Source organism: Sorex araneus, chromosome 3, assembly GCF_027595985.1.
Source record: "Sorex araneus isolate mSorAra2 chromosome 3, mSorAra2.pri, whole genome shotgun sequence".
NCBI lineage: Eukaryota > Metazoa > Chordata > Mammalia > Eulipotyphla > Soricidae > Sorex > Sorex araneus.
Window position 1 is genome coordinate 172,227,743 of NC_073304.1, and position 24,898 is coordinate 172,252,640.

General features: G+C 51.4%; 2 protein-coding genes across 3 annotated transcripts in view; both read left to right on the plus strand.

Moving 5' to 3' along the window:
* TBCEL (tubulin folding cofactor E like) overlaps positions 1–24,408 on the plus strand; it is a 63,507-nt gene extending 39,099 nt beyond the window's left edge. Inside the window, exons 8-9 of one of the 2 annotated variants that reach the window (XR_008629191.1) lie at positions 10,797–11,194; positions 24,309–24,408. Coding sequence is in view for 1 of the 2 variants with exons in the window: in XM_055131106.1 (XP_054987081.1) it covers positions 10,797–11,115 (319 nt within the window). In the remaining variant the exon portion in view is untranslated. Of the gene's footprint in view, positions 1–10,796; positions 14,853–24,308 lie in introns of those variants that run through there. The other variant, XM_055131106.1, reaches the window with a different exon arrangement.
* TECTA (tectorin alpha) overlaps positions 22,171–24,898 on the plus strand; it is a 58,588-nt gene continuing 55,860 nt past the window's right edge. The window contains exon 1 of the mRNA XM_055132181.1: positions 22,171–22,279. Coding sequence (XP_054988156.1) covers positions 22,171–22,279 — 109 coding nt within the window. The remainder of the gene's footprint in view (positions 22,280–24,898) is intronic.

Sequence of the window (24,898 nt, forward strand, 5' to 3'; positions counted from 1 at the left end):
CTCCCGGCACCAGGTTCTTGCTGCCCGCAGTAGGAGTCAGCTCGGCCGGGTTGGGCAGGGCTGCAGCTCGGTCAGAGAGCAGCGGGCTCTGTGGCTCACAGTTCCCCGCCAGCTAGAGCCCTGGGCCTGCTCCGGTGGACGGGAAGCAGGGCAGAGCGGAAGCTTGTGTGTGCGCCACGCTGCAGAGTGGACCGTCCACGCACAGCCTGCAGCGAGCTCTGGCTCTCGGGATTCACCCCTGAGCACTGAGTCCTGATTCCCCGCAGTCCAGCCCCTCTCTGCCGCTCGGCCTGTGCCTGAAGTAAGGACGAGTTATAAGGTTTCAGATTCTGGTGACAGGCCTCTTTGTGTTCCCTCCCTGTGAGGTTGGTGTTCAGGGGAGGGACAGGGACGATCGGGGCCTGGGGGGCTCTGGTGCCCTCCCCTCTGCCCCGGGCTTTCCTCAGGTGCCGACCCTCGAGTGGAACAAATCTCCGCTAGCACCTGTTCCCTGACGGTTTCCTCATAAGTCCCCTGGTAGGATTATCCAGATACTCACAGTTCCGTAGGGTGTCCCAGGAACTGAGTCCGATACTCGAGGGAGAGCACAGGCCAGCTTCTTTGTGGCAGCAGAGTGGGAGGGGAAGGAGGGCAGAAGAGATTCATTCTCTCTGAATTAAGAATAGTGATACACAGTCTTGTCGTTAGGACTATACCTGTGACTCTTTGTCTTGGGAAGTATGTGCCTGATCTCTACTTCAAACACCAACAAACAGTGAAGTGCACGGAGCATAGTAAAAGGTGAAAATCTGGATAATTTGGTGTTTCAGTCATGTTTTGATTATTTGAGCTTCAGTTTTGGGGTAGGGTAAAAATACCCATTCTTTGGTAGAAAGCATTCCTTCTTATTTGGCCATAGTTTTTTGTTTTTTTTTTTTTAAAGAAATGTTTTTAACTTGATTTTCTTATAGATTCTAATTCCTGCAACATCCGCTAGATGTTAAGGTTCCTGAACTTTTCCTCCAGCTTTCATTTTTCCGGTCTTGAATCATTAAGTATGAAATACCTCTACTCAAGTTAGACATAAGAAAAATTAGCCAAAATGAGGAGACAGTCATTATGATCAGTTGAATGTCTTTTATGGTCACCAAAGTTATTTTCTGAGCCAGTCGGACTGTTCAGCACATCTGTTTCCCTGTGATTAATTGCTTGAGCAACAGAAGACTTCAAAGACAGTCGAGAAATTTACATGTTCTGTTTTCCTTTCTCAGAATAAAACACAAGCTCCATTTACCGGAATTATTTCCATTTTGATGATGAGTAGAATAACATGTTTAGAGGACCGAAAGGAGACATGCTTATTAAGATTGTTATAATTTCCTACAGGTGCTCAATTACCCTTTTTACTGCCTTCCACCGAGAGGCAGAGCTGGGACGTTGGTCCTCGGCTGGACCTGTTCACGGTGGTAATGGCGACCGCAGAGAAGCTCAGGGTCACCCATATGGTCCGTGCGTAGATAATTTGCAAAGCAGGGGAAGGCAACAGTGGGTTTCCCGATCCGTCGGCTCTCGAAGCCATAGTGTTTTGCTGGTCCGTCAAAGGAGCCTTTCTTCGAAAGCCCTCATCTGTGACTTGTGCCCTTTCAGAGCCGGCAGGTGGCCGGGAAGACGTCCTCCCCGGGCCGCTCAGGTTCCAGCTAGCGGCATCTCCTCCCCCACCAGGGGAACTTCTAGGAAATAACTGTGTAGGCTAGCTGCGTTTCAAAGGACAGTTTCATCTCTTTACTCGATACCTACTAGGAACCCAGGGGCACGGAGCCAGAGCCGGAGATAAAGAGACACAAACAGCAGTGTCCTGCGTCCTCTGAGCTAAGCCCCGGCTCGGTGTCCTTTGCCCCGCCCGCCTCGTGTTCCCAGCCTTGAGGAATTCAGGGTGCTCGCCCGTGCCCGCCCCCCGGGGAGCTTTCACCCAGGCCTGGGCCCCTCCACGGCCTCTTCCTCTAGAAGCGGCCTCTGAACTCCAGGTGCGGCCTCTCCCCTGTGTGTCCAGCCCTGCTGTGTCCGAGGAGGGTGGCTGCTGCCCTCCCTGCCAGCCGGTCCTGTGCCGCCTTGTCTGCTGTCTTCTGCCTCCTCCCGCACCCTCGGCTCTTGATTTGCTTCTCGCAGTTCTGCTCTCAGAGGCGCGTGCAGAATCTGAGGGCGCCTCGCTGTCTTTGACGATGTCTCCATTTTCCCACACTGCTGTGGTCTCCTCAGTGGTCGCCCTGAGCCCAGAGGGCAGCTGGCACAGGAGAGCTTCCGGGCTGGAGAAGAGACAGGACTGGGGGGGGGGGAGACTCTGGCCTTCCTGAGCCTGGTTCCATCCCATGTGGACCCCTGAGCACCTGCTGGAGAGTTCCCTGAGCACCGAGCCAGGAGTAAGCCTGAGTGCTGTAGGCCGTGGGCCTCCTCCTCCCCTTCCATAAAAAAACAAAAACAAAAGCTATATTTTATAACGACATCAGACCAAAAGAAAAGAATGAAACAACGCCTTGCTCTCTTTCCTCCTGCACATCAGACGCACCTCAGACACTCTTCTCGCCCCGGGCGCCTTTCCCTGCTCCTGCTCCCCAGGGTGATGCTGGGCTTGTTAGCACCTTTTTTTTTTTTTTAAATTATTCCCTAACCGTCCTGTCTGAGGTCAGGGTTCCTCCTGCATCCTGCAGTTTGCATACCCCCCTACTCTGGCCTGCACCCCTGACTTGGCCATCGGGCTCTCCTTCCCAGCGCTGTCAGCTCAGCCACCACCGAGCCCGTCTCTGTGCAGGCGGCTCCCCGGGGCGGTTCACTGCAGCGGCTGTTGGCATTCTGTCGGGAAGCACAAAGGAGCCGCGGGTCCTCCCTCTGCCAGGAGAGGTGGCGCATCTAGATCACTGAGTCACGCTGGGACTGGGGCTGACGGGAGACCCAGCACAGCAGGGCTGGGGGAGTGAACGAGGGCAGCTGGCTGTGACCACCAAGGCCCGAGCGGGCAGGGCGTGCCAGGGGAGCAGGACGGGGACGTTCGGTGGGCAGGTGCTGGTTGGTGTTTCCCGACCCGGAGACCCACAAAGGAAGGCGCGTCCTCTCGCAGTGGGTTGTCCGTGTCCGCACTGCTGTGTGCAGCCCTTAGCCCTGCCCGGTCCGACGGCCCTCTCTCCTCTGGGGCCGGAGAGGAACACGCGTCCACACTGGCGGCGTGCTGAAACGCAGGGCTGGGGGGGGGGGGGTGGTTCATGCCCCGAATCAGACGTCTGCCCACAGCCCCTGTCTGTGCCCCCTGCCCTCCAGGGCGGGCAGGCGTCTCTCTCTGTGAGGTGTCTGAGACCGCTCTCACACTCCTTGGTGGGGGTGATCCCACACAGCCCTCCTCTGCCTTAGTCTTCAAGAGCAACGGAATGAAAATCCGTGTTCCTGTTCCTTCTAGAAATCAACATGTCATCTTTGGGGCATTCAGTAACATCGTGTTGCTTCTGCCGCCCGTGGGAGGAAGTGAGTTGATTTGGAGTCTCTCCGTGTAGACTTGCTCTCGGGAGAGCGTCCCGGCCCGCCAGCGTCCGCTGCCTCCCTTTCCCGAAAGGCCTTTCTTTGCTCTGCCTCCCCGGGCACCTCACTCTGTGTGTGTCCCGAGGAGTCGTGGAGCTTTGCCTTGGGAATGGTTCGTGGTCCCGGGGATCGCGTGGGGCATTCCTCAAACGCCTCTGCGATAGCCATCAGCGCTGCGCTTTCCGAGCGAGCGCGGGGCGGTTCTGCCTGCTCGGGACTAATGGCCTTTCTCAATAGCGCCGATTGTATCTCCGCGTCATTGTGCGCGCGGGGCAGCGGGCTGTATTTGGACACCGCCGTAATGAAGGCCCATTTTGTCCTGGATGCTGGAGAAATCCTAGTGTGCTGTGTCCCTTGCCTCCTATTCCTTCCAGACAGAGGCCCTGCTGTTGGGAGGAACATTCCGGCACTGGCCCCGAGTCTCCTGGGGGTCTCCAGATTGCCAGCTCCATCATCCTCTGACAAGGGCCGTGACACAGCACTCCTCACATTCAGCGGGGGCCGGGGAGGAACAAAGGGGGCTTTCTCCCCGAGTGCTCTGAAACGTTAGCCTTCCCCGAGCTCACAGCCTTTGTCAGGCCAGTGGCCTTGGACCCGACTGGGGCTTCTTGCTGCTTTCCCAGCCTCCCCGGTCTGGACCGGAGTGAGGGCTGAGGGTCGGGGCCTGCCCTCGAAGGGATGATGGGAACAAGCCCGACTTCCTGAGTGTTGTCCTGGGGACCCGTCTCGGGCTCGGAGCTTTCTTCTGGGACAGGGCACGGCCAGTTTAATCCTGGTTGTCTTTGCTTTTCAGATTTAAGACAAGGCTAGAAATCAGAGGCTAATAAAGCACGTTCACACTGTTGAAAGTTGACGATTGTTAATATTTCATTCTCAGGTGTATTTCTTGGCGAAAAGAAATAGAGCTGCAGATGAGATTAGTGTCTCTGAGAAATTTTACCAAGTCTGTAGATCAGGGTGGAGAGGCCTAACTCTTTTTTTTTTGCATCATACCCGGCAGTGCACAGGGGTTCCTCCTGGCTCATGCACTCAGGAATTACTCCTGGTGGTGCTTGGGGGACCATATGCGATGCTGGGTGTCGAACCCGGGTAGGCCGCATGCAAGGCAAACCCCCTACCCGCTGTGCTGTTGCTCCAACCCCAGAGAGGCCTGACGTTTTTTACCATATCGGATCGTCCCGTCTGTAAGGACCGTATGTCTCCATTTATTTAGGCCTTTGGCTTCTTCCATCAGCATTTCATAACTTTCAACTATATCCCATAAATAATTTGTTAGATTTATACCTAAGTATTTGATGTCTTTTGCAAATATAAATATTTTATCTCTGCTTTTTCAATCTTTATGAGTTTATTTTGTTTTCTTGCCTTAATTGCATTGGCTCGAACTTCCAGAGCTCTGTTCTGTAAGTGTGGTGAGATCGGACGGCTTCCCTCCAGTCTGAGGGCGAAGCCTTCAGCCTTCTGCTCCTACATGTAACGTTAGCTCGAGGCTTTGTGTACACAGATTTTACAAAGTGGAATTCTTTTCTGTTTCTGACTTGTTAAAACTTTTTCTCCTAAGGGGATATTAGACTTTTAGTTGATGTCAGAATTTTTCTTCTTTAGTCTGCGATATGGGAGGTATAGTGATTGGTTTTCAAATGTTGCTATTCTAGAATAAATTCTACTTGGTTATTGTGGTAATTCATCTTAAACATTTATGAATTTGGTTTGCCAGTGTTTCATTGGAGATGTTTGTGTTTAAGGTCATGGGGGATGTTAGTATGTAGTATTTCTTTTTAATTTTTTGAGAAAAAAAGCTGTATTTTATTTGCTTTCGCTGTCAGCACTTTAAACTGACTATAAAATGAGTTGGTAAGGGTTCGATTACTGGTTTCGGAAAAAATTGTGCAACGTTGGTGTCAATTTCTTTTTTCATCATTTGAATTGAAAAGTTTTTAGCTGCAGGAAAACATGGAGAGCAAAATATCTTTGATTTCTTTAAACTGGTAAAATACACACTACATAAAATTTTCCATCTTATATTTGGATAAAATGAGAGAATAAATCTGGAAGAAGACAACAAAACAGAAGCTTGAGGAACACAGTGGGAAATAGCTATGCCATAAAATTAGTTAAAGAAAGGATGTAGGTACACAATGGGTGTGTTATTGGAATTATATGCACAAGGGACCATTATTAACAGTATTGTAAACCGCAGAAACTTAATCAGTTTTTGTTGTTTGTTTCGGGGCTCCACAGCACTGCTCAGGGGTTACTCCTAGCTCTGCACTCAGGAGTGGCTCCTGGTGGTGCTTGGGGGACCATGTGGGATGTTAGAGATGGAACGTGGGTTGGCCGTGAGCAAGGCCACTGTACTGACCCATTGTATATTGCTCCAACCCCTCAGTTAATTTTTAAAAGAAAGAGATTTGTAATAGAAGATGAGAAATAAAAGAAGGAAAGAGTATCTGTGAGTGAATTTTGAGGAATCCCTGAGGGTAAATAGAAGAATGGTAAATAGAAGAATGAAAACCTATAAAGAGAGCCTGAAAGGAGAGGTCATTTAAAATATAGAAAGAAAAAGGAGTTACTCAAACAGCTGGGCACTTATTTTAGCAAATCCTGGTCTGAGAACAGGACCTGAGTTCTAATGCGTACCCACCCATTCAGCGCCTGCACTCTGGTTATGGCCCCCGGTTTGGCTATAAAGTATGTAATCAGCAAGCTTTAAGCTTTTTTCTACCTCTAAAATGTGATTTTTATGTCTTTTAAGAAATAAGATAGTGGTAACCTTAACAAACTGTGAGTAGATTTTAAAATCTTGATTAGTAGCATGTTAAAGAAATTCCTTGATCTGCCATGACCTGACACCATATCCAAATGGAAGTGTACTCTGACAGGCGGGGGTTTGGGTTATATTTCCGTCCTTCCAGAATGTCTTGGGAATCAGAAAAAAAGTAAATGAATATCTTCTATTGATATGTCGGGGATCTAACTTAACCAGTTAAACCATCAGGAATTTTTAATATTTTAATTTTTGCATCCTTAAGAAAGAGTATTAGGGATTAATTTTATAATAGCATACCTTTACTTAAAACAAAACCTTTAGTTACTCAGTATGATTCTCCATTGGAGGGGGAAAGGACAGTATTGTTAGTTTATGACATAGCTCTGTGAACTCACCCTCTGGACAGTTGTGTCAGGCAGACATAGTTTACTGCAGTAAATAAGTAAGCACCAACATAAGGTGGCAGTGCCGTCTTGCTTCTGTGGGTGCCGCTTAGGTTATGATAGCTGCTGCTTGGACTCATTGGAGATATGGAATCCACAGGTAGAAGCATTCTTGCCTCCAAAAAGCCCTTCATTTGTACGCCTGCTTTGGTTTCCGGTTTCCTAAAGATGATGTAAAAGATCTAATGTTTTGTGTTGCTTGTTCAGGACGTTTTAGAGACTCCCCGGTGTCCAGAGTGCTCTGGGCCCAGGACTTGTCCACACTGGGCGTTAGTTCCGGTCACAGCCGCCCAGACGAAGGTTTAAAGGCAGGGACCTGCAGCCCTCCCCATTCGAGTGCCCCTGCCCCACCTCCGTTTATTGCCTCGTCATGGGCCCGCGGGATTCCCGCTGCAGGGAGACGGGGAAGCCGTAGGGGCCGCCACCCTGCCTCGGCCTCGCTCAGGCCTGCGACGAAGACTTGTTCGGTGCCCGGGGAGGGGCGCTGCCCGTGCCCTCCTTCGCCGCCTGCAGCCCCTCTCGCCGGCGCCTGCACCTTAGCTGGGCGGGGTTCCGGGCCCGGGAGCTGAGGGCCACTCTGCTCCCCTACTTACCGGGAAGGGTGCAGAGCAGATCGCGGCCTGCCCGTGGGCAGTGTTTGTCCGAGGCTGCAGATGGTGCGAGGCCCCATTTATCATGCTCACGCTGCCCTTCGTGCTGTGGGCAGCGCATTATTGTCCCCGTGATTGGCCACTTCCTGTTAGAAGGTCATGGCCGAGCTTCTGAGCCCCAAATGCCGTGTGCTTCGTGTGAGCGCTGCAATCCATCCTTGTCAGCAACGCCTCCCAGGTAGGCTCCCACCCTTCCCTCCTCGGGAGGGAGGCTCGCAGGGACTGGCCAGCCGTGTGCAGGGGCCGGCTGGTGGAATATAAATTAAGATCATTAGTTTTAACAAGTAGTTTGTCATCAGGAAACATTTACTGGTTAAGACTTTCTCTGTGGGGGCTGATGCTAATCAAAACTGAGACAGATAAGACAGTGTGCAGCTACGGTTCCGTTTGAGTGGACTTTTGAAAAATGAGTAAAGTATCCAAGTTGGACTGGAAAGAAATTGGTCTCCAAAGTTTAATGGGAACTCGGTAAAATCCTGATTTCTTACATTTACTGATTTGCCTTGCTTAAAGAGGGCCCAAAGCTGTGATAGACAGAGAACGTTTCTGTCTGGTATGATTTGGTGGGTCCCTTTTGGGGGGTGGGAATGCTCAGAAAAAAATGTTTTCTAGATAAATTAGTGGTAATAGTGTCTCCAGGCTCCAAAAATAACCCTCCAGATCATACTGAAAAGGAAAATTCTACTTTTGCATAGTGGGAAAACACATACCATATGTGTGTATGAGTAACAATTCTACCATTTCTTCAGTTTTTTGATAGAATAAAGAGTGAATATTTGTTATCTATACTATATACAGATTTTTTACGGATACACAAAAATCTGCTGGCTTTACCTGCAAGTTAGTAAAGAAACCTTGGGGTCCGGAAAGTCATCTAGCGGGTAGAGTGCTTACCTTGGCCGGCCTGACGCAGGTCCCATCCCTGGCATCCCATCGGGTCCCCGAGCCCCACCAGGAGTGATCCCTGAGTGCAGAGCCAGGAGCAAGCCCTGAGCACGCATGGTGTGGCCCCAGAGTTAAAAACCTGAAGTTTTAATTTCAGAATATTAAACTATTAAATTTAATTCTGAAAAAGAACTTGGGTGTTTAGCAATATTCTTAGGTGATGCTTTTGGATTTCTTTGGTCAGAGATGGTGTTGGGTTGCTCCTTGAGTTCTTTCAAGGTCTCTGCCATCTCCTTTTTTATTTTGTCGTGTTGTTTATCATTTTCTCTGAGCACTTGTTTTATTACCTTCACACACTTGTTACTTTATAGACCTTAGGATCTTAGGGTATTTGGGCCTTTTCCTGGCTCTCAGTTACATTTTCTTTCAGATGAATTCTGTCTCTGCTGTTTACTTATATGTATTCCTTCCTTTAGTGCTTTTTGCTGTGGTATAACTTAGTTACCATTTTGTGTCTTAGCTTCTTGCCTGTATTTAAGGGGCCTCTCTGGCTCGCCTCTTTCTGGAAATGTGAGTGGATTCTTTCTGATCTTCCAGAGTGTAAAATGGACATCGCCAGCTGGTTTTCTGCAGGAGAACCATCCCTAGAGTTGGGGTCACCTTTTACTTGAGGCCCCTGGGTTTTGCCCTCGTCTCTGAGATTTTATGACGGTAACCCAGCTTCACTCCTCTGAGGACATGGGCCGTGAGACGGGGTGTGGGAAAGAGCTCTGGAGTCCTGTCACACTTTCAGCTGGGGACCTTGGCAGTGTCAGGTCCTGGTGGCTTGGGGCTTGTTTGGAATGTGTGTCTTCTTAGTCCTTGCTAATCTTCTCCCGGCATGCTGGCTCTTTCTGCAGTCTCTCTCAGGCTGACTCCTGCCCCATGCAGCCTCAGTTTCTCCAAACGGGGAGGGGTAGTTGGTCTGCTCAGTCTTGGAGCACTGTCTCCGTGGCTTCTGTGTGCTGAGCCAGGGTCCCCACTTAGCTGTTATAGGTATTCCTTCTCTTTCCTTCTTCATTGGTTGCTGCTGCTTTCTTTTTAAAAGCACCATTAAAAAAGTACTGTTTTTGACTCGAGTGCTGGGAGAAGGGCTGATCATCTGTTTCACTATGCCAGCACCATTTCCAAGAGGTGCCACCCAAGACTGTTTCAGTTGTGTGGTTCCTAAGGGGGGCGTGTGCGTGCGCGCGCGTGTGTGTGTATGTGTGTATGTGTGCATGTGCATGTGTGGGTTTCAGTCATGGAAGCCCCATGACAGGAATGCAACGTTACTATTTTAATTTTCATATAAACTTGGAGTAGAGAGAAACCCTTATCGCATTTGATGTCACTTCCGTGCCTCCTTTATGCAGTAAGGTGGGTGGGGCGTGTCGTCCCAGCTTTACTAGTGAGGCGACTCTGGCCTTGGGTCTTCCTCTCTCTCTGATGCTCCTTCTCCCTAGTTCAGCTGAAGCAAAGCCAGAAATAGGGTGGGGGTGGCGCGGGAGGGGTCTTACAGGATCGCTGTACTCTGGGTCTGAGTTAGTCTCGGTGCATGTTGGTTGTAAGGAAGCTCTCAGCAGAGCTTCCCAGCTTCCCCCGTCTCTGACATGTCCGCTGCTGCACAGTGCTCTCAAAAGCAGACCCAGCTCCCCACAGCTGGCGTGGAAACAGATTCTCCACGCAGGAGATGGGGGGCGGGGGCCTCACCTTCTCTGTAATTCACTTTCTTGGTGGCTTCTGCCATCTTCACGTCTCCACCACTCTGAAAAGCTGGCACGCTGGACAGTCGAGTTTGTGAGTTGTCCTCACAGGACTCAGAACCACTAGTGTTCTTCCATCTTCCTGGCAGTTACCGAGGGCATGAGGTTTGGTCCTTCCCTTCTTGATGATGACACCCGAGAAAACTGGTTCTGCAGAGCGATTGGACGTCTCTCTTCTGCCTTTGGAGTGACCCTTTTCTGCTTCCATTTCCTCTCTAGCCAGTAGCAGCGCGGTCACTGTACTTACAGATAATCCTCCCCTGCCCACAGGGTGGGGGGTGTGGTAGAGGTTGGGTTGGGTTGCGGGGACACATGCAGTGCTTGAGGGCTTCTCAGCATGCTTGGGGGTCACTCCTAGAAGTGCTTGGGGGCCTTGTGGTGCCAGGGGTGGAGCGTGAGGCTCCCGCATGCAAAGCCTGTGCACCAGCTCTTGGAACATTCCTCGTGCAGGCATGTGGTTTTAACATGGTCTCCACGGGACGACCAGTTCCACAGTTACCATCTGATAAGATAGCTGGACAACGTAGGGGGAGTTGGGGGGGGGTGTGGGTGAGGTAGGGGGAATAGAGACAGGGAGAGGGAGAGACTGGGAACAAGGAACGAGAAAGGTGTGGGGACTGGTAGCGGAGCTGGCCTGCAGCTCTGACGAAGCCTGTAGTTCTCATGCCGGTGGCTTACGCTGAGCCCTGCTTCGCTTCTGTTTTTGTTTTTAAATCTTTAGGTACCATGAACTGATCACAAAATATGGGAAGTTGGAGCCTTTGGCAGAAGTGGACCTCAGACCGCAGAGCAGCGCCAAAGTCCAGGTCCACTTTAACGATCAGGTGGAGGAAGTGAGCATTCGCCTGGACCAGACAGTTGCAGAACTCAAGAAGCAGTTAAGAACTCTCGTGCAGCTCCCCACGAGCAACATGCTCCTCTACTACTTCGACCACGAAGCGCCCTTCGGGCCTGAGGAGATGAAGTACAGCTCTCGGGCCCTGCATTCCTTTGGCATTCGGGATGGAGACAAGATCTACGTGGAGTCCAAAACAAAATGACCTCTTCCGGCGTGGACACAGGAGGACTTCTCGCGGGGGCGCTTGTTTCTAACGTGCTTTTCTTTAGGAGAGGGAGAAGGTTGATTTTGTTTCGTTTTGTTTAGGCTTATGGGGGGAGGGGGGGTGTTTGTATATTTTTTTCCCTGAAGAACGGGAGGGGGGCTGTTTTTGGTATTTTTTACCACCAGTTTGTTTCGTCCACTGCGCCAGCAGAATTGGCCCCATCTGGTAGCCCCTGAGCCCTCCGTCTGGGACGGCTCCGGAGTCTCCAACTTCCTGCGGTGTCCCTGGGTCTGTCTGCTGCTGGCTTGGCACCTCCACTGTGGTCAAGCTGCCGGGCACAAGTGTCGCCCTCGAGGGTGTCAGGAGCCCCCTCTCGGGAGCCTGAGTCTTTCCAGGCAGGGCCCGCCCCCTCCCCCAGCTCCCCATCCCCTCCCCCTCCTTCCTTGTTGTTTAATTTTCCCGTGTCCGCATGTTTACGTAGTAGTTAAACTCTCTCCATAATTCAGTGTGGGTGATTATTTTTTTCTTCCTGTCTCCCTTCAGAAATGATTTTTTTGTTTTTGTTAATGTTTTATGCATTTTTCAACCTGATTCTGATCTCAGGTACTCAGTCAGAACCCCGCCCCTGTTGGGGTCTTGAGGACGCGTAGAGGGGGTGAACCTCGGGTGAGTCCTACTCTTGCTCGGGAAGTGCAGGCCGGGCCACCTCGCACCCCTGCCCTGGCACAGTGTACCCACCACCTCTGGAGCATGGGCGGCGTCTGACCCCAGAATGCTTTTCCTTTTGCTTATTGAATGTATTTCCGCGCGTCAGTCGATCCTTCTCATTTAAGCCGTGGGAAACTGAGGCCTGACTTTCGGAAGCGCCCGGTGGAGTGGTGGACGCGCATCCAGGAGCCTGAGAATTAGCTGGTGGGCTCTCGGGAGCACGGGGGGTGGCTCGTGCAGCTGTGTAGGCCAAGCCCTGGCTCTTGCACTTTGCATTGAACGTGGGAAATTTGAATTCAAGGGAATTTGGGTCCCCGTTCTTTCCTGGAATGTGGCGACGTGGTGATGGAATAGGTCGGTTTGGTTTTGTTTGACGTTTTTATTTAGATGCTCCTATAAATGAACAGCTTTGCCTGACCTGTGGGTGAAGTAAATGTCACAACTTTGGAATTGACTCCAGGTCCTGTATATATATTTTTTGTTTTTGTTTCCGTTGTTTTATTTTTCCTTTTGTGGTTTGGTTTGGATTTTTCGTGTTTTTTTGTTTGTTTGTTTGCAGAAGCATATTGAAAGCACTTTTCTTTAAAAGCTAGTTCCCTCCCTCCTTGGAAGTCTTTCCCTTTGTTCTCCTGTCAATGAGATGTGACCCTCCCCCTTCCTGTCTGTCTTTCCCAGTCCTCCACGTTTAAGGTGTAACTTGGGCAGAAGGTGAGCACATGAAATATTTTCAAAGAATGTAGTCGGTACCCGATTGCATTTGACCTTTTGGCCTTTGGTTACGTGACTCGACCCCCTTCTTCCTTCCTTCCTTCCCCCACCAAGTTCTTTGATTTCTTATGAAGTTTTTTAAAGATTCTTGTAGATTCTTCATGTATGGGGAGCTGTGTTTATTACTGCTACTTTTTAAATTTTCCTAAGCTGTTAAAGCAGATGTTTATTCTCTTAATGCACTTCAGGTTCAGTATCTGTAAAGCCTTTGACTCGGGCCTCCTGAGTCAAGTCTACATTCACTGTAACATTTAAGGTGGGAACCAAAGGGTCCAAGAAGGACGACTGGGGCCTCTCCTGCTGCTGCGGGCCGGAGCTCTCGGGACCCCCGCGGGAGAGCGGCGCCTCGTCAGGCCGGGGATAGACGCGAAGAATGAGTTTGCAGTCACATTTTCCTGACAGATTTTCGGAAGTGGGGGGAAAGTGTGACAACAGTGTCATGAAGATGAGAACTGTGGGTGCTTTGTGTATGTGAGCATGAGTGCAAATGAGTCTGGGCGAAGCCGTGGAATGGAGCCACGGCTTCTGTCAGCGTGGGGAGGAGATGCGTCGGGAGCCCTCGAGACTGTGACCCCCGGCCGTCCCCCCGCGGAAGGCAGCGTGGACACCGACGCGCTACTTCAGTGACAAGCGGAATGGACGTAGAGAATAGGCTATTTTCTATATGACAGAGTTTTATGAGATGCTTTTTTACTCTTAGAGACCTGTTCCTTCTGTCATTGCAGAACACGGTGTCCATCAGCTGCAGGCATGAACGTCTTCTCGTACATCTCAGCTGCATGTCCGGGGACTTCTCGCTTCATCCCGCGGACATGGGTCTTTGCAGGCATTGCCGTTGGTGGTTTTCGCAACCGCCCAGTAGTTTTGACGGAGAATCTAATCCAGTTACTGATCTTTCCACGTGACTGAAGTTCCGGAGAACAGCTATTCGGGCGTGTGTCCTTGTAGATTCATCTCCGTGACTGGGTTAAGACGCTGCTTTTGAAATAAAATTGGTGCTGTGTAGACACATGTTAACCAAAATCGTTTCTTGTAACAGGCCAAGAAAGAGAAGCGACGTGGATGGTTGAGTCTACAAGTCATGCGTAATTGATCTCTGCAGCGCGTCTGTATTTTACTAGTGACTGTGTCTAGATGTAGTTAGAGCATATTAATGACGTTTATGAAACAAAATGCTGTCATAGCCAGTATTACAGCTTCGTTGCTACAGGCATAAAAGATAGAGCCTATCTTTTCTGCGCTAGAACCCTTCTCAGTGATGAAAAGGCAGGGAGTCGGGAAGGAGGGCCAAGTCAGGACCGAGCCGTGCTGCTTCTCTGTGTGGACGCGTAGCTGCCACAGAGTCACCCATTTTCTGTTTGTTTGTTTTTGTCTTTTAATGGAATTGTTGAGATACCCCAAACTGATTCAAAGGGGAAAAGTTGAGATTCATAGGTGTGTTTTTATTATGAAAAGTCCCCGTTGTGCCGGAGAGAGCTCGGCGGCCGGGGCGCAGGCTCTGCATGCAGGAGCCCCAGGTGGGACCCCAGCATCCGCTGAGCTCTGCCAGGAACAAGAACTGCCGGCTGTGACCACCCCGCCCCCCAACATTTTGTCATTTCTATAACCTATTGCTCCTAACACCATAACTAGGTAAGAAAGCAGCGGATAGAGTCTCCAATCCCTTGTTTCTTTAAGCCTTGTTGAAAATAACCCCCTAACATGAGTTACGTCTCACAGGAAGGAACGTCATTGACCAGATGTTGAGGCATGGCCACAGCCATGAGCAGAGAACACGGTGGCACGAGCTGCCGGCGGCTCAGGGCCTCGGGTGATAGTACCTGCCAGCACATGCGTGTGAATGTGGCTTTGCTGCCCAGAGGGGCCAGCCCCGGGGCCCAGAAACAGTGGTGCAGAAGGCAAGGTTGTTCTTGGCAATATCCTCTCTGTCTGTGGATTTGATTTCCCCTTCATTCTGTGTTAGGTGGAAAATGCAAACAAACTGCTTTCAAAAACACCCAAAAGCTCTCTGTGTTACGAGATGTATCGTGAACTCTGTTTTTCCTCGGTGCTTCCTTAAAAATATACGTCCACTGTAGTGATGGAGAGGGACTGCACTCTCTTGGGCTCTTTACCTGCCGGCTGTCTCCTGCAGTTAATGGAAATATATATTTTATTTTAGAATATAATTTAAACATGAAGGTCTATTCTTTGCACTTTTTATTAATATATATAGAGAGATAATCTTTAAAAAAAATTAAAAATCCAAGTCCACTTTCTCTTTGTGTTCTGATTTTTTTTCCCCCCCCTGGAGTTGTGGGTCAAGATACATGTTTGTTTTCCTATAGCTGGAGCTCTTCATTAGTGCTGGGTTGAATCCTCAGGGGAACTGGCCTCACCTGGTAAGAATTTGACCTTTTAACAAACTTGCTTGTAATTTTGCCAAGTGGGACCTATGAAATAAAGATAATCAGAAATGTGGTAACGCAGGGCCTGAGTGATAGCACAGTGGGTAGGGTGTTTGCCTGGCACACGGCCGACCCGGGTTCAATCCCCGGCATCCCGTATGGTCCCCCAAGCACCGCCAGGAGTGATTCCTGAGTGCAGAGCTAGGAGTAACCCTGGGTGTGAGCATTGCTGGGTGTGAACCAGAAAGCAAAAAAAAAAAAAAAAAAGAAACGTGGTGATGCTTTTATGTTAGTAAGGTTTTATATCTAGCTTTGTAGATGATTATAAAACCTCTTTTTGATAGGGCATTCCCCCCCCTTTTTTTTTCATTAAGCATGAAAATCTCATTTTGATAGATCAAATTGTCCATTTTAATCAAGGGAAACCTTTCTTTGAAAAAAATTAATTTTCTATAAGAATAAGAGTTTAGGCTCTTGAACTCTACCTGTCTCTCAACAGTAGTTTTTGGTGGACTGTTCCGAATTCACCTGTGCCAGGAATCAAGGTCCCAGGGCTCTCCCTCCGTGATGAGAGCAGGGGTCGTGACGCAGCGCCAGTCCGCAGGACCGGAGGGTTCGAGAAGGGCTGGCCTGCCACCTGGGCTGTGTTGGCCGCTGCAGCAAGCGAGAATACCCACTTGGGGGGCCAGAGTTCACGGGCCTCTCAGGGCTGCAGAACTTCATGGTCGGCTTCCTGTAAGGTCATTTCTACCCCTCGCTGCAGTCCTTGCAAAGGTGCACATTGTAACCTCAGTGCTCAGTTCTAGGTAGGTGATACTTACTGTGATCTCCGCTGAGTACTGCCAGGTCGCACCTCCTCATTGACTCGAAGATGCTGGGACCTGAACCAGTCATTATGATGACTCTACAGCTACATTTCTTATTCCATCTGCTCCCTGGCAGGGGTGTGTGGGGCTGGTAGAGGGGGGTGATGCCTATATTCTCCAACTTAGAACTTCAGATTGTTATTTGGCCAGTTAATTCTTAAAATAGAGGGCTAGGGAGATAGCATGTACCTTGCTTTGCCAGGGTCCGTCCTCAGCACCACATACAACCCTGAGCACTGCCAGGAGAGATCCCAGAGCACAGATGCAGAAGCAAGCCCTGAGCACCACCCACCAAAAAAAGCTTTGTAGATTATAATGTGACTTGGTTCATCTCCATGTAATAACATGCCATGTTATATATTCTTAATATGTAATCACTTCTCTTCAAAAATTCGAGATTAACACTGAAATATTGAGTTTTTTTAAAAAAATAAACTGACCTATAAAAATGTTTAGCACTGTAGCACTGTTGTCCCGTTGTTCATCGATTTGCTCGAGCGGGCACCAGTAACGTCTCCATTGTGAGGCTTGTTGTTACTGTTTTTGGCATATCGAATACGCCACAGGTAGCTTGCCAGGCTCTGCCATGCAGGCGGGATACAGGTAGCTTGCCAGGCTCTCCGAGAGGGACGGAGGAATTGAACCCAGGTTGGCCATGTGCAAGGCAAATGCCCTACCCACTGTGCTATCGCCAAAATGTCTACAGATAAATATTTGCCTATATATTTTGAATATATATATATTCCCAGCTTATTTTGAACAAAAATATCAAACTGGGTGTTTTTATGAAAACAGATTAGCGTTACTCTGCTGAGTCAGTGACATTTTAGAGCCTAATTTCAAAATTATGAAACTATGATCTAAATATTTTTCCTATAGGAAAGAATAAAAGAAACATTTTTAAAACAGCTAAAATAAGGGACCGTGATACTGTTTACCTTCGTCTTGCTGCTTCTCTGTGTTCAGGAGCCCAAACTGTTTCCTTGTGTTCTATTTTGAAGATCCATTTTAAGAGCGTGATAAAGACTTAACCCAGAAGGAATGGGACACAGCCAGACTTTCTAGTTCTGTGAAAGCGACAGGATCCCAGGAGTATAATTCTGTTTTCACACCAATTGTTCCGCCTGTTTATTCTAAGTATTCAACCCCCTTACCCTCACAGCAGCCCTGCAGCCAGCACTGCTACCCGCCCATCTTTCTTGAGAGAGAGTCGAGGTGCAGATCGATGGGTAACTTTCAAGGTCACACCATTGTCAAACGACCACAGAGCCCGGATCGACATCCCCGGGCAGTTAGAGCCCAGTGGCTGCTGCAGTCCCCGGCCCACAGTCCCTGCACACACCCTGAGCATTGGGCTGTAATTTTTGGTTTTGTTTTTATCTAATGGGCTATAGGTTTGAATCCGCCCTCAGATGAGACGTCCTTCAGAATCAATCCTCTTACTGAATTGATTGCCTCTCCAGTGACATCACTGTGCCTGATGGCTTTAAATCCAAATTGACATTTGTACCGCAGGGTCCTTTGCGGAACTGTGAAACCAGGTTGCTTTGCACCCACAGCCCTCCTACTCCTCAGAATGTTCTAGAATGTTCTGGTTGGATGTGTCTGGTATGGGCAAATGGCCCAGGAATAAATAAATGATATGCAAAGCAACCCCAACCACATCCTTTGGATTAAAGGCGAGGGTTTCCTAGACTCTTTCTTTCCCTCCTTGTCAGTGCTCAGGTGAGCTGAGGGCGGGTGGCGCCAGGGGAGTCGGGATCCCGTGGTGGAGGTTGGGCTCCAGGAAAGATGAGGCTGTCACTCCCCCGGTTCCTCCTTCAGATTCACGAGGGGCTTTCGTCAGGAATATAAATAGTGCTCGCGTTCTAGGAGAGACAGGTTATCTGTTACGGCCCGCAGAATCTAAATCTGCCAAAAAGTATACAAAGCAATTTCAGTTGGCGGAGCCCTACAGACTCGACATCCTTGACTGCTCTCTGGGCAGTGAAGGGAGACAATGAAGGTGTTAAGGAGAGTGGGGCTGGAGGAAGACAGGCAGGAGAGAAAACAGACCACGGGAAAGGACGCCCCGCCTTTCCGGATGCATCGGAGGGCAGATGTGTGCGGCAGATCGCGCGGCTGGGACAGGAGGAATTGCTCTGGTCGGGTTGAAGTTGACTTTGGATTTCAGTCTGTGGGGCGCTGGCCTGGCGTGCATCTGAGCTGGCTCAGTCCCCGGCACTCTTACGGTCCTCTGAGCACCACTGGGTGCGATCCCAGCACCCCGCCCCCCCCTAAAAATTTCTATTTCAGTCTGTTGACAACAGTAGTTGCTTTTGTTGCTTTTAAAATCATTGAGTAGAAACTATTCACGTGGTTCAAATACCAGAAAATATAAATCAAGAGTAAATTGGGAAATCCTTCTCGAGCCCTTACATGTCATTTTTTTTATTAGTTTCTCCATCCTTCTAAAATTTAAATAGCAAGTAACCTATTGTTCACCTTTCATACACAAGTCGGCCCGTTCTAGACTGTTACGTACCCTTTTTAAAGGAGACTATTGGCAGTCTCAGCAGTGCTGAGGGTCACCGTAGCCTTTCTCAGTTCTCCGGGCCCCGTTTATAGATGGCACTTGTCATCTATCCGAGCAGTGCCATACTGACAGACTGGAGTCTTTTCCCTCCCATCTCCCTCGTCGTAAAATTTTTTTTATTATTTCCAATTTGCTGCAGTAAACAGCATATGTTCTTACACAAGTTAGAAATTAAAATCTATAGACTGCCTTCCCAGACGTGGTTTTGCTGAATCAAAAGGTCAGAGCGGGTGTAATTTGGGTAGATAGCGGCAAATCGTTCTTTATTAGAGTTACAGCAAAAGAACTTTTCACCCCTGGTGCTAATCATCTCCCACCCGTGCAAAGTACAAGACTTCCCTCACCCTCAGGTTTTCGCCGCCTCGATGATGCCCTTCCCAGCAGGCTCTGGAGAGAGACAGGGTCCCCCTGCACCAGGCACGTCGCCTGTCTGTCAGTGCCCCTCTAGAAACTAATCTGTAATCAATCATTGCTGAGTAAGGCTCCCCTTACAGAAAAAGGCCTATGTATTATTGATCCTTAATCAATACATGAGCATCCAGCCTCCCCACCCCACCCCAGGACCCTTGAGGCATAACAGAACAGGATGAACTGAAAGCTCCAGGCCTTCTGCCCACAGATTAGTGTACAGCCGAGTGTCACTTCCCACTGAGAATATTCTAGAACATGCGGCGCCTGCTCTGTACAACTCCCCCACCCTGCCCCTGCCACCCCTGCTCAGCGTTATTGCTAAAGCGCTAACAAAAAAATGTTAGAATGAGGCCCGTTGTAAAGCATTCGGGGTTCTGTTGATCCTCTTAGAATTAGCCCTTACAAACTCCGTGATCAGAAATAGATACTCAAGTAGCTTTCACACAAATACCTTTGAGCCCTTGTTTAAATTTCAAAGCTGAACATCTTTCATTATTGAGCTCTTACCTCTTAAAAAAAAATCTCACTTGGTTAGTTAACAAACATTAATAAGCCACTGAGTACGACTTTCAGGGACAATGCCATGTTGCTCATACTTAAGCCGTGTTTATTAACTTCGCCTCCGTCCAGTGTTTAGAATGGGGAACTCCAGCACAAAAATGTTACTTAAAGATAGAATTAATTCCTTAAAAGGACAGGTTCAAAAGTGTTTGTCTCACAATTTAATTATCTGAACCAACTCGGGCGCAGCTAAATAATTATTACCATGATACAAATCTATGTGAGAGACTTCAGGAGAAAAAAATTACATCGGGTGTTTAAAAATTCTTTTTAGGAATGAAAAACCAGCGTGAGCCTCTCATTTTACGGAAGTTCCCCCTAAGGCCGAGAATGAAGATGCCGAGGTGGGGTGAGAAGGAAGGCTTTCCACAGCGGGGGGCCGGAGAGGGCTGGGGGCCCTCAGCTGCCCTTCGCCACCCTCCCTCGTGTGGAGGCCACCTGCCTGTGCAGGGGGAGTGTAGGCGGGAGTACCTCGGAGCGAGAGCTAGGCAGCCGGACACCAGTCACGGGTGGGTGGGAAAACACGCATGCAGAAACATCCGCCAAGACCCAAAGAACAGAGGCTCAGGGCCGGGGCCCGGGGTCACCAGTCTAGGAAGTGGAGAGGTTTGTAGGGAGTCATTTCTGCAGGGGAAGGGGAAGGAGCAGGACTGGGCCGGAGGGGCCGCAGGAGCAGTCCTGGGGCTGTGGGCTGGGAGGGAAGCCTCGCCGGCTGTACCCTCCTGTGAGGAGGGCCGGTTTCCGAGGGCGGGTGCGAGTGGGGCGGCCCGTCTCCCCCATTCTCTGCCCGAGATCCGGTCTGACAGCAGCCCCTCCGGGGCAGGGCGGCCGTTACTCCTTCAGGCCACTCACGGACCAGACAAACACTAGGGAATGCGCTGTCCCTGCGTGGGACTCCGGGCCCAGGGTGCCCCTGCCCCAGCCCCCTCCGCCTCTCCGCCCTGCTCTCCCCGTCCCGGCACCCGGGCAGCAGCTGACTGGCTCAGTCGGGGCCCATGGGCGAGGGAGACCAGCCGACACGCGCTGTCCCCAGCGGCGACCCCCCCCCACCGCCTCCCGGGCCGTGACCCCTAGCAGCATACGGCTTCCCCATCCCGCGTCCAGCCTGCGGGTCCGACACGGACCAGCACTTCCAGCTTGGCACCCCCAGGCGGGAGGGCAGGAAGGGAAGTGGACAGGCTCCTGGGCCCCTGTGCTCTTCTCGTGGGGACGCTGTGCCAGCACACACCCCTCACACAGGGCTGCTTCCCCTGACACGTGCACATACACGTGCACACACAGCCCTGCTCAGGACCGCTTCCCCTGACACATGCACACACACGTGCACACACATGCACATGCACACACAGCCCTGCTCAGGACCGCTTCCCCTGACACGTGCACACACAGCCCTGCTCAGGGCTGCTTCCCCTGACACGTGCACACACACGTGCACACACATGCACATGCACACACAGCCCTGCTCAGGACCGCTTCCCCTGACAGAAACACACACATGTGCATGTGCACACAGGAGCGTGCCCCGCCCAGAGCCGCTCCCCCCTGACGGCACACACTTCCTGGAGGATGGGGCTCCGGCCCCCTGGGTGCCCGCCCAGGCCCATGTGTCCCATGGTCGGGGGGTGGTGCTTTGGCAGGGGCGTTCTCCAGCCAGAGGCTGCCCTGCAGGGATTCTGCACCCCCCGTCCAGACCGGGCTCTGTTTCACAGAAGGAACCACTGACCCTCCCCCCCCCATCATTTGGCCTCCAAGTAGCCAGTTCTCCCCAGCGAGCACTGGCCAACAGCGGGGGCCCGGGGAAGCTGCCGCCTGTTATTGGCAGGTCGGATGTCAGAGGCAGCTGCGGCCAGATCAGGGCTGCTAGATGCCACCGGTCTGAGCCCGACCCCCTGCTGTCGTCCCCACGTCCCCGCATGCACGAGCTGAGCCTGTTGTCCCCACACTGACATCAGCCGGCCCAGTCCTCCTGGCGTCCCTCCCCGTGGGGGTTAGCGGACGCTGCAGAGAGCTTCACACTTCATGCCCGTCCCCATCTGTCACCCACACGTGTCTGCTCCAGGCCCTGGCCAGCCGGCCCTGTTTCCCTGCGGCCCACTCCTGGCACGGGTCTCTGCTGTGGGGCCGTGGCTGACGTGTCCCATGCTGAGCAAGGGGTCCTGTGCCACGGTGCTGCGGTTGCCGCCACCACCCGGAAGCTCTCTCAGAGTTGTAGGTGTGTGCCCACCCGCCAGACCAGCCACGCACACGCAGCCCCCGCCTCACGCCTTCCCCTCTGCCCTCCGCACCGCACACTCCCCTTCGGACCGTGCCAGAAGCTGTGGCAGCCGACGGCCCCGGCCCCGCAGGCAGGCCTCACCCCGATGTGCAGCCCCCTATGGCTTTCAGATCCACTGCGGCTGCAGAAGACCCCCTGGGCGTGTGAGCCAAGTGGCAGGGCCGAGGCAGCTGCCGCACGGCCCCCGGCAGTGGTGGCCGGATTCCATGTCGCCGGAAGTGCCGGTTGGGGCGGGGACGTGAGGCTGTGTCCGCTGCCCTGGCAGCGTGTCTGGAGAAGCTGCAGCTTGCAGCCGCTCGGCTTCTGCCATGGAGGGGACACGCCAGGAGCCACCGACGACCCCACTCCTGAAAGCGTGGGAAGGAGTCGGCGCCATCTGGGCCCGCCAGCTCGTCCTCCACCATCGTGCCCAAGGCGGCGGGATGTTGCCAAGGCAATGAATTGTCTCCATACTCTGTGCCGTCCAGATGGCCCAGATCTCGGTCCTGGGGCAAAACCCACATGGATTATTGTCTGTTCCGCTGGCATGGGATCGATTTCTGCTCCTGCCTCCTGATTCAGAACGGGGAGAAGGCATTTGCCGGACACAACGGCCACATGTCCGTCATACGTGCGCCTGGAGTGTGGCCGTGGGCTTCAGGCAGGAGCCACCGTTAGCACAGTGGCCGGCTCACAGTGGCCACAGCTGTCCTCCAGGCCCCGTCGTGGCCAGTTGAACGTCTGCATTCTGAGTGACCCTGATCTTCACCGCCGTCAGCTGTGCTGGCCGGGGTGGGCGCCCTTTCAGAGAGTCCCGTGATTCCTTGGGCCCGAGCTCATCAGGGCCAAGTTTGCCAATCCCAGTTATATCGTGTCGCTCAGACAGTGACCGCCAGGTGGGCCTGCAGCCCCTGGCACCCCACTGCAGGCTGGACTTGGCCAGGACCCATTTCCTTCCCTCCCCGAGCCCCGTACCTTCCTGTCCTAACAGTCTCTGTCATTATCGATGTCCAGCAGCCCTTAGCAATCCTCTGGCCTGCAGTCGCTGAGTCGGTGGCCTCGGTCTTTCGGGGGCAGGACTGGGACAGCCCTCCCCGGCTGTGGACTCCTGTTGGCGTTGCAGGGTACCTGGTCCCCTTTCCAGCCGACAGGGAAGCGACACCCCTGCTTGCTGTCTGTCCCTCACCATCCCGACTTCCCATGGACCTGGCCCCCTGGGACGCCACTCGGCTCTTGGTCGTTACACAGCTGTGACCCCGTAGCTCCAGGCAGTCGAGTCGCCATCTGCCTGGTGTCTGTTGCTCCCAGAGCTGGTCACCACCCTTGCCACTGGGCAGCCCGTGTCTGGTGACCTCTCCTGCCACCAGCCAGCCTGCAGAGGGCACCACCGCAGACATCCGGAGCCGGCCCGGAGCGGGGAAGGCCATGGCTGCACTCAGCCCTAACGGAGACAAGGCAGTGCTTTTCTCGGGGAGCCCCTGAGTTTTGCTTCACTCCGTTTTAAATGCGCACCCTCCCCACCCCCCAACTCAAGTTTCTGTGACATAAGTGTGTGCTTTTGGGAGCAAAATGGTCGTTTGATGTCCATATGTAGACACATGCGGGGGATTTCCAGCGCTGGGCGGGTAGAGCTTAATGCGCAGCATCTACTGAGGCTCTGGGGAAAGACCGAATAATTCGGACCCAGAAATTAGCTTCCTAAACTCCCTTGCCCCCTAGCACAATGGACTCAAAACAAAAACGATGGGTTTTTAAATATTTGGTCAGAAAAAAATAAAAAAAAAAAAAAACAGATACTTTTAAAATTCTCATCAATTGACAGTTTTCTCCTGGTAACTTCAAGGGGAAAAAAATGTTTAAGAATTCGCAGTAAATATTTTGAATGGAACGCTTAATTTGTGTCTTAGCAAAATTTCTCTCATTCTGCATCAGCCCTAACACACGAGTCCTTCCTTGGCAGAGCCTTTTAAATGCCTCGCTTCTTCTACATTCTCGATGGTGGGGGTGGGGGTGGGGATGGGTCTGGCTCTCCACCCCACAGGCCCCGGGGAGGGGGGGGGCCCACATCTGAGAGATTTGGGGGTGGGGGCTGGTTCAGTTTCCCCCCGTGAAAGGCCCCTCACTTGGTTTTCAGTTTTGCTGGAGACAGGCCTGACTCCGCCGTGTGTCCAGGAGAAGATGGGAAGAAATAAAAACCCAGGAAAGTTTCAGAAAGTTTCTTTAAATATTTCGTGCATACCTGTGAAAAAACAGGGCAGAGTGTCTCTGTGGCAAAGATTCAAAACCAGAGAAACAACAACAACAAAAAGACCTGAGTAGAAAATCTCCTTCATTTAAATGTTGGAGGGCGCTTTGCCGGGATCTTGATCCCGAGCTGCTCGATGCTAATTCTGTAACATTAGACAGTTGCCTTTTTTTTTTTTTAAGGTACAAAGGTAGAAGTGGGGGGTGGATTTCTTTTGTGTTTTTCAGTGCAAAGTGATTCTGATCGGCACGCACCAAGGTTTCAGCTCCAAGTACCTGACATTTCCATCTGAATCTACTTTTTTTTTTTTTAGGGGCGGGTGGGGGGAGGGGGGAAAGGTCTAGTTTTTCAGGAAAAGAACCACTCTATGCAATCCTGAAACCGATCTTTAGATTTACTTTTCCTTGATCAATAGGGGAAACCTTGATTGCAACTCAACACGTATCTGACTGTGGCGTGCGGGGCCGAACAGGATTTTCGGTTTAGAGAGGAGAGGATTCGGACACAGTTTTGGGGCATCAGGCATAATTGGCAGTGAGAGGGGGAGAACCGACATGAGTTCCTGTTTCACCTGAACCTGCTGCTGCTTGCCCACGGACAGGCTACGGAACAGAACAGGTTAGTGACATTTTCTGTAAATACAAATATTTAAGTGCCGCCTGCTTGCTGCTCTCTGAACTGTCTGCCTCAGGCCTCCAGCCTGAACCTCGCACCCCGTCTCCTGCCGGAGCCCTCCGTGATCCCCGCTAAAGCCTGAGCACCGTCTTCAGCAAACCTGACTCCAGTGTATTACGTGTTTGAGATGGCGCTGGCTGCGAGTGGTACCCGGAGGTTTCCAGGAAAGGGGTTGCGCACTAAATCCGCAGAGTTTCTTTTCCATGAAGCTTTGGCCAGAGCCTTGTGATCCTGCTAAAGAATAAGAGGAGGGTTTTGACTCCCTTCCGACCTCTCTGCCCGTCCTAGACAGGGCGGCAGGTGTGGGCCGACCTCACCGCTCACCCCGGC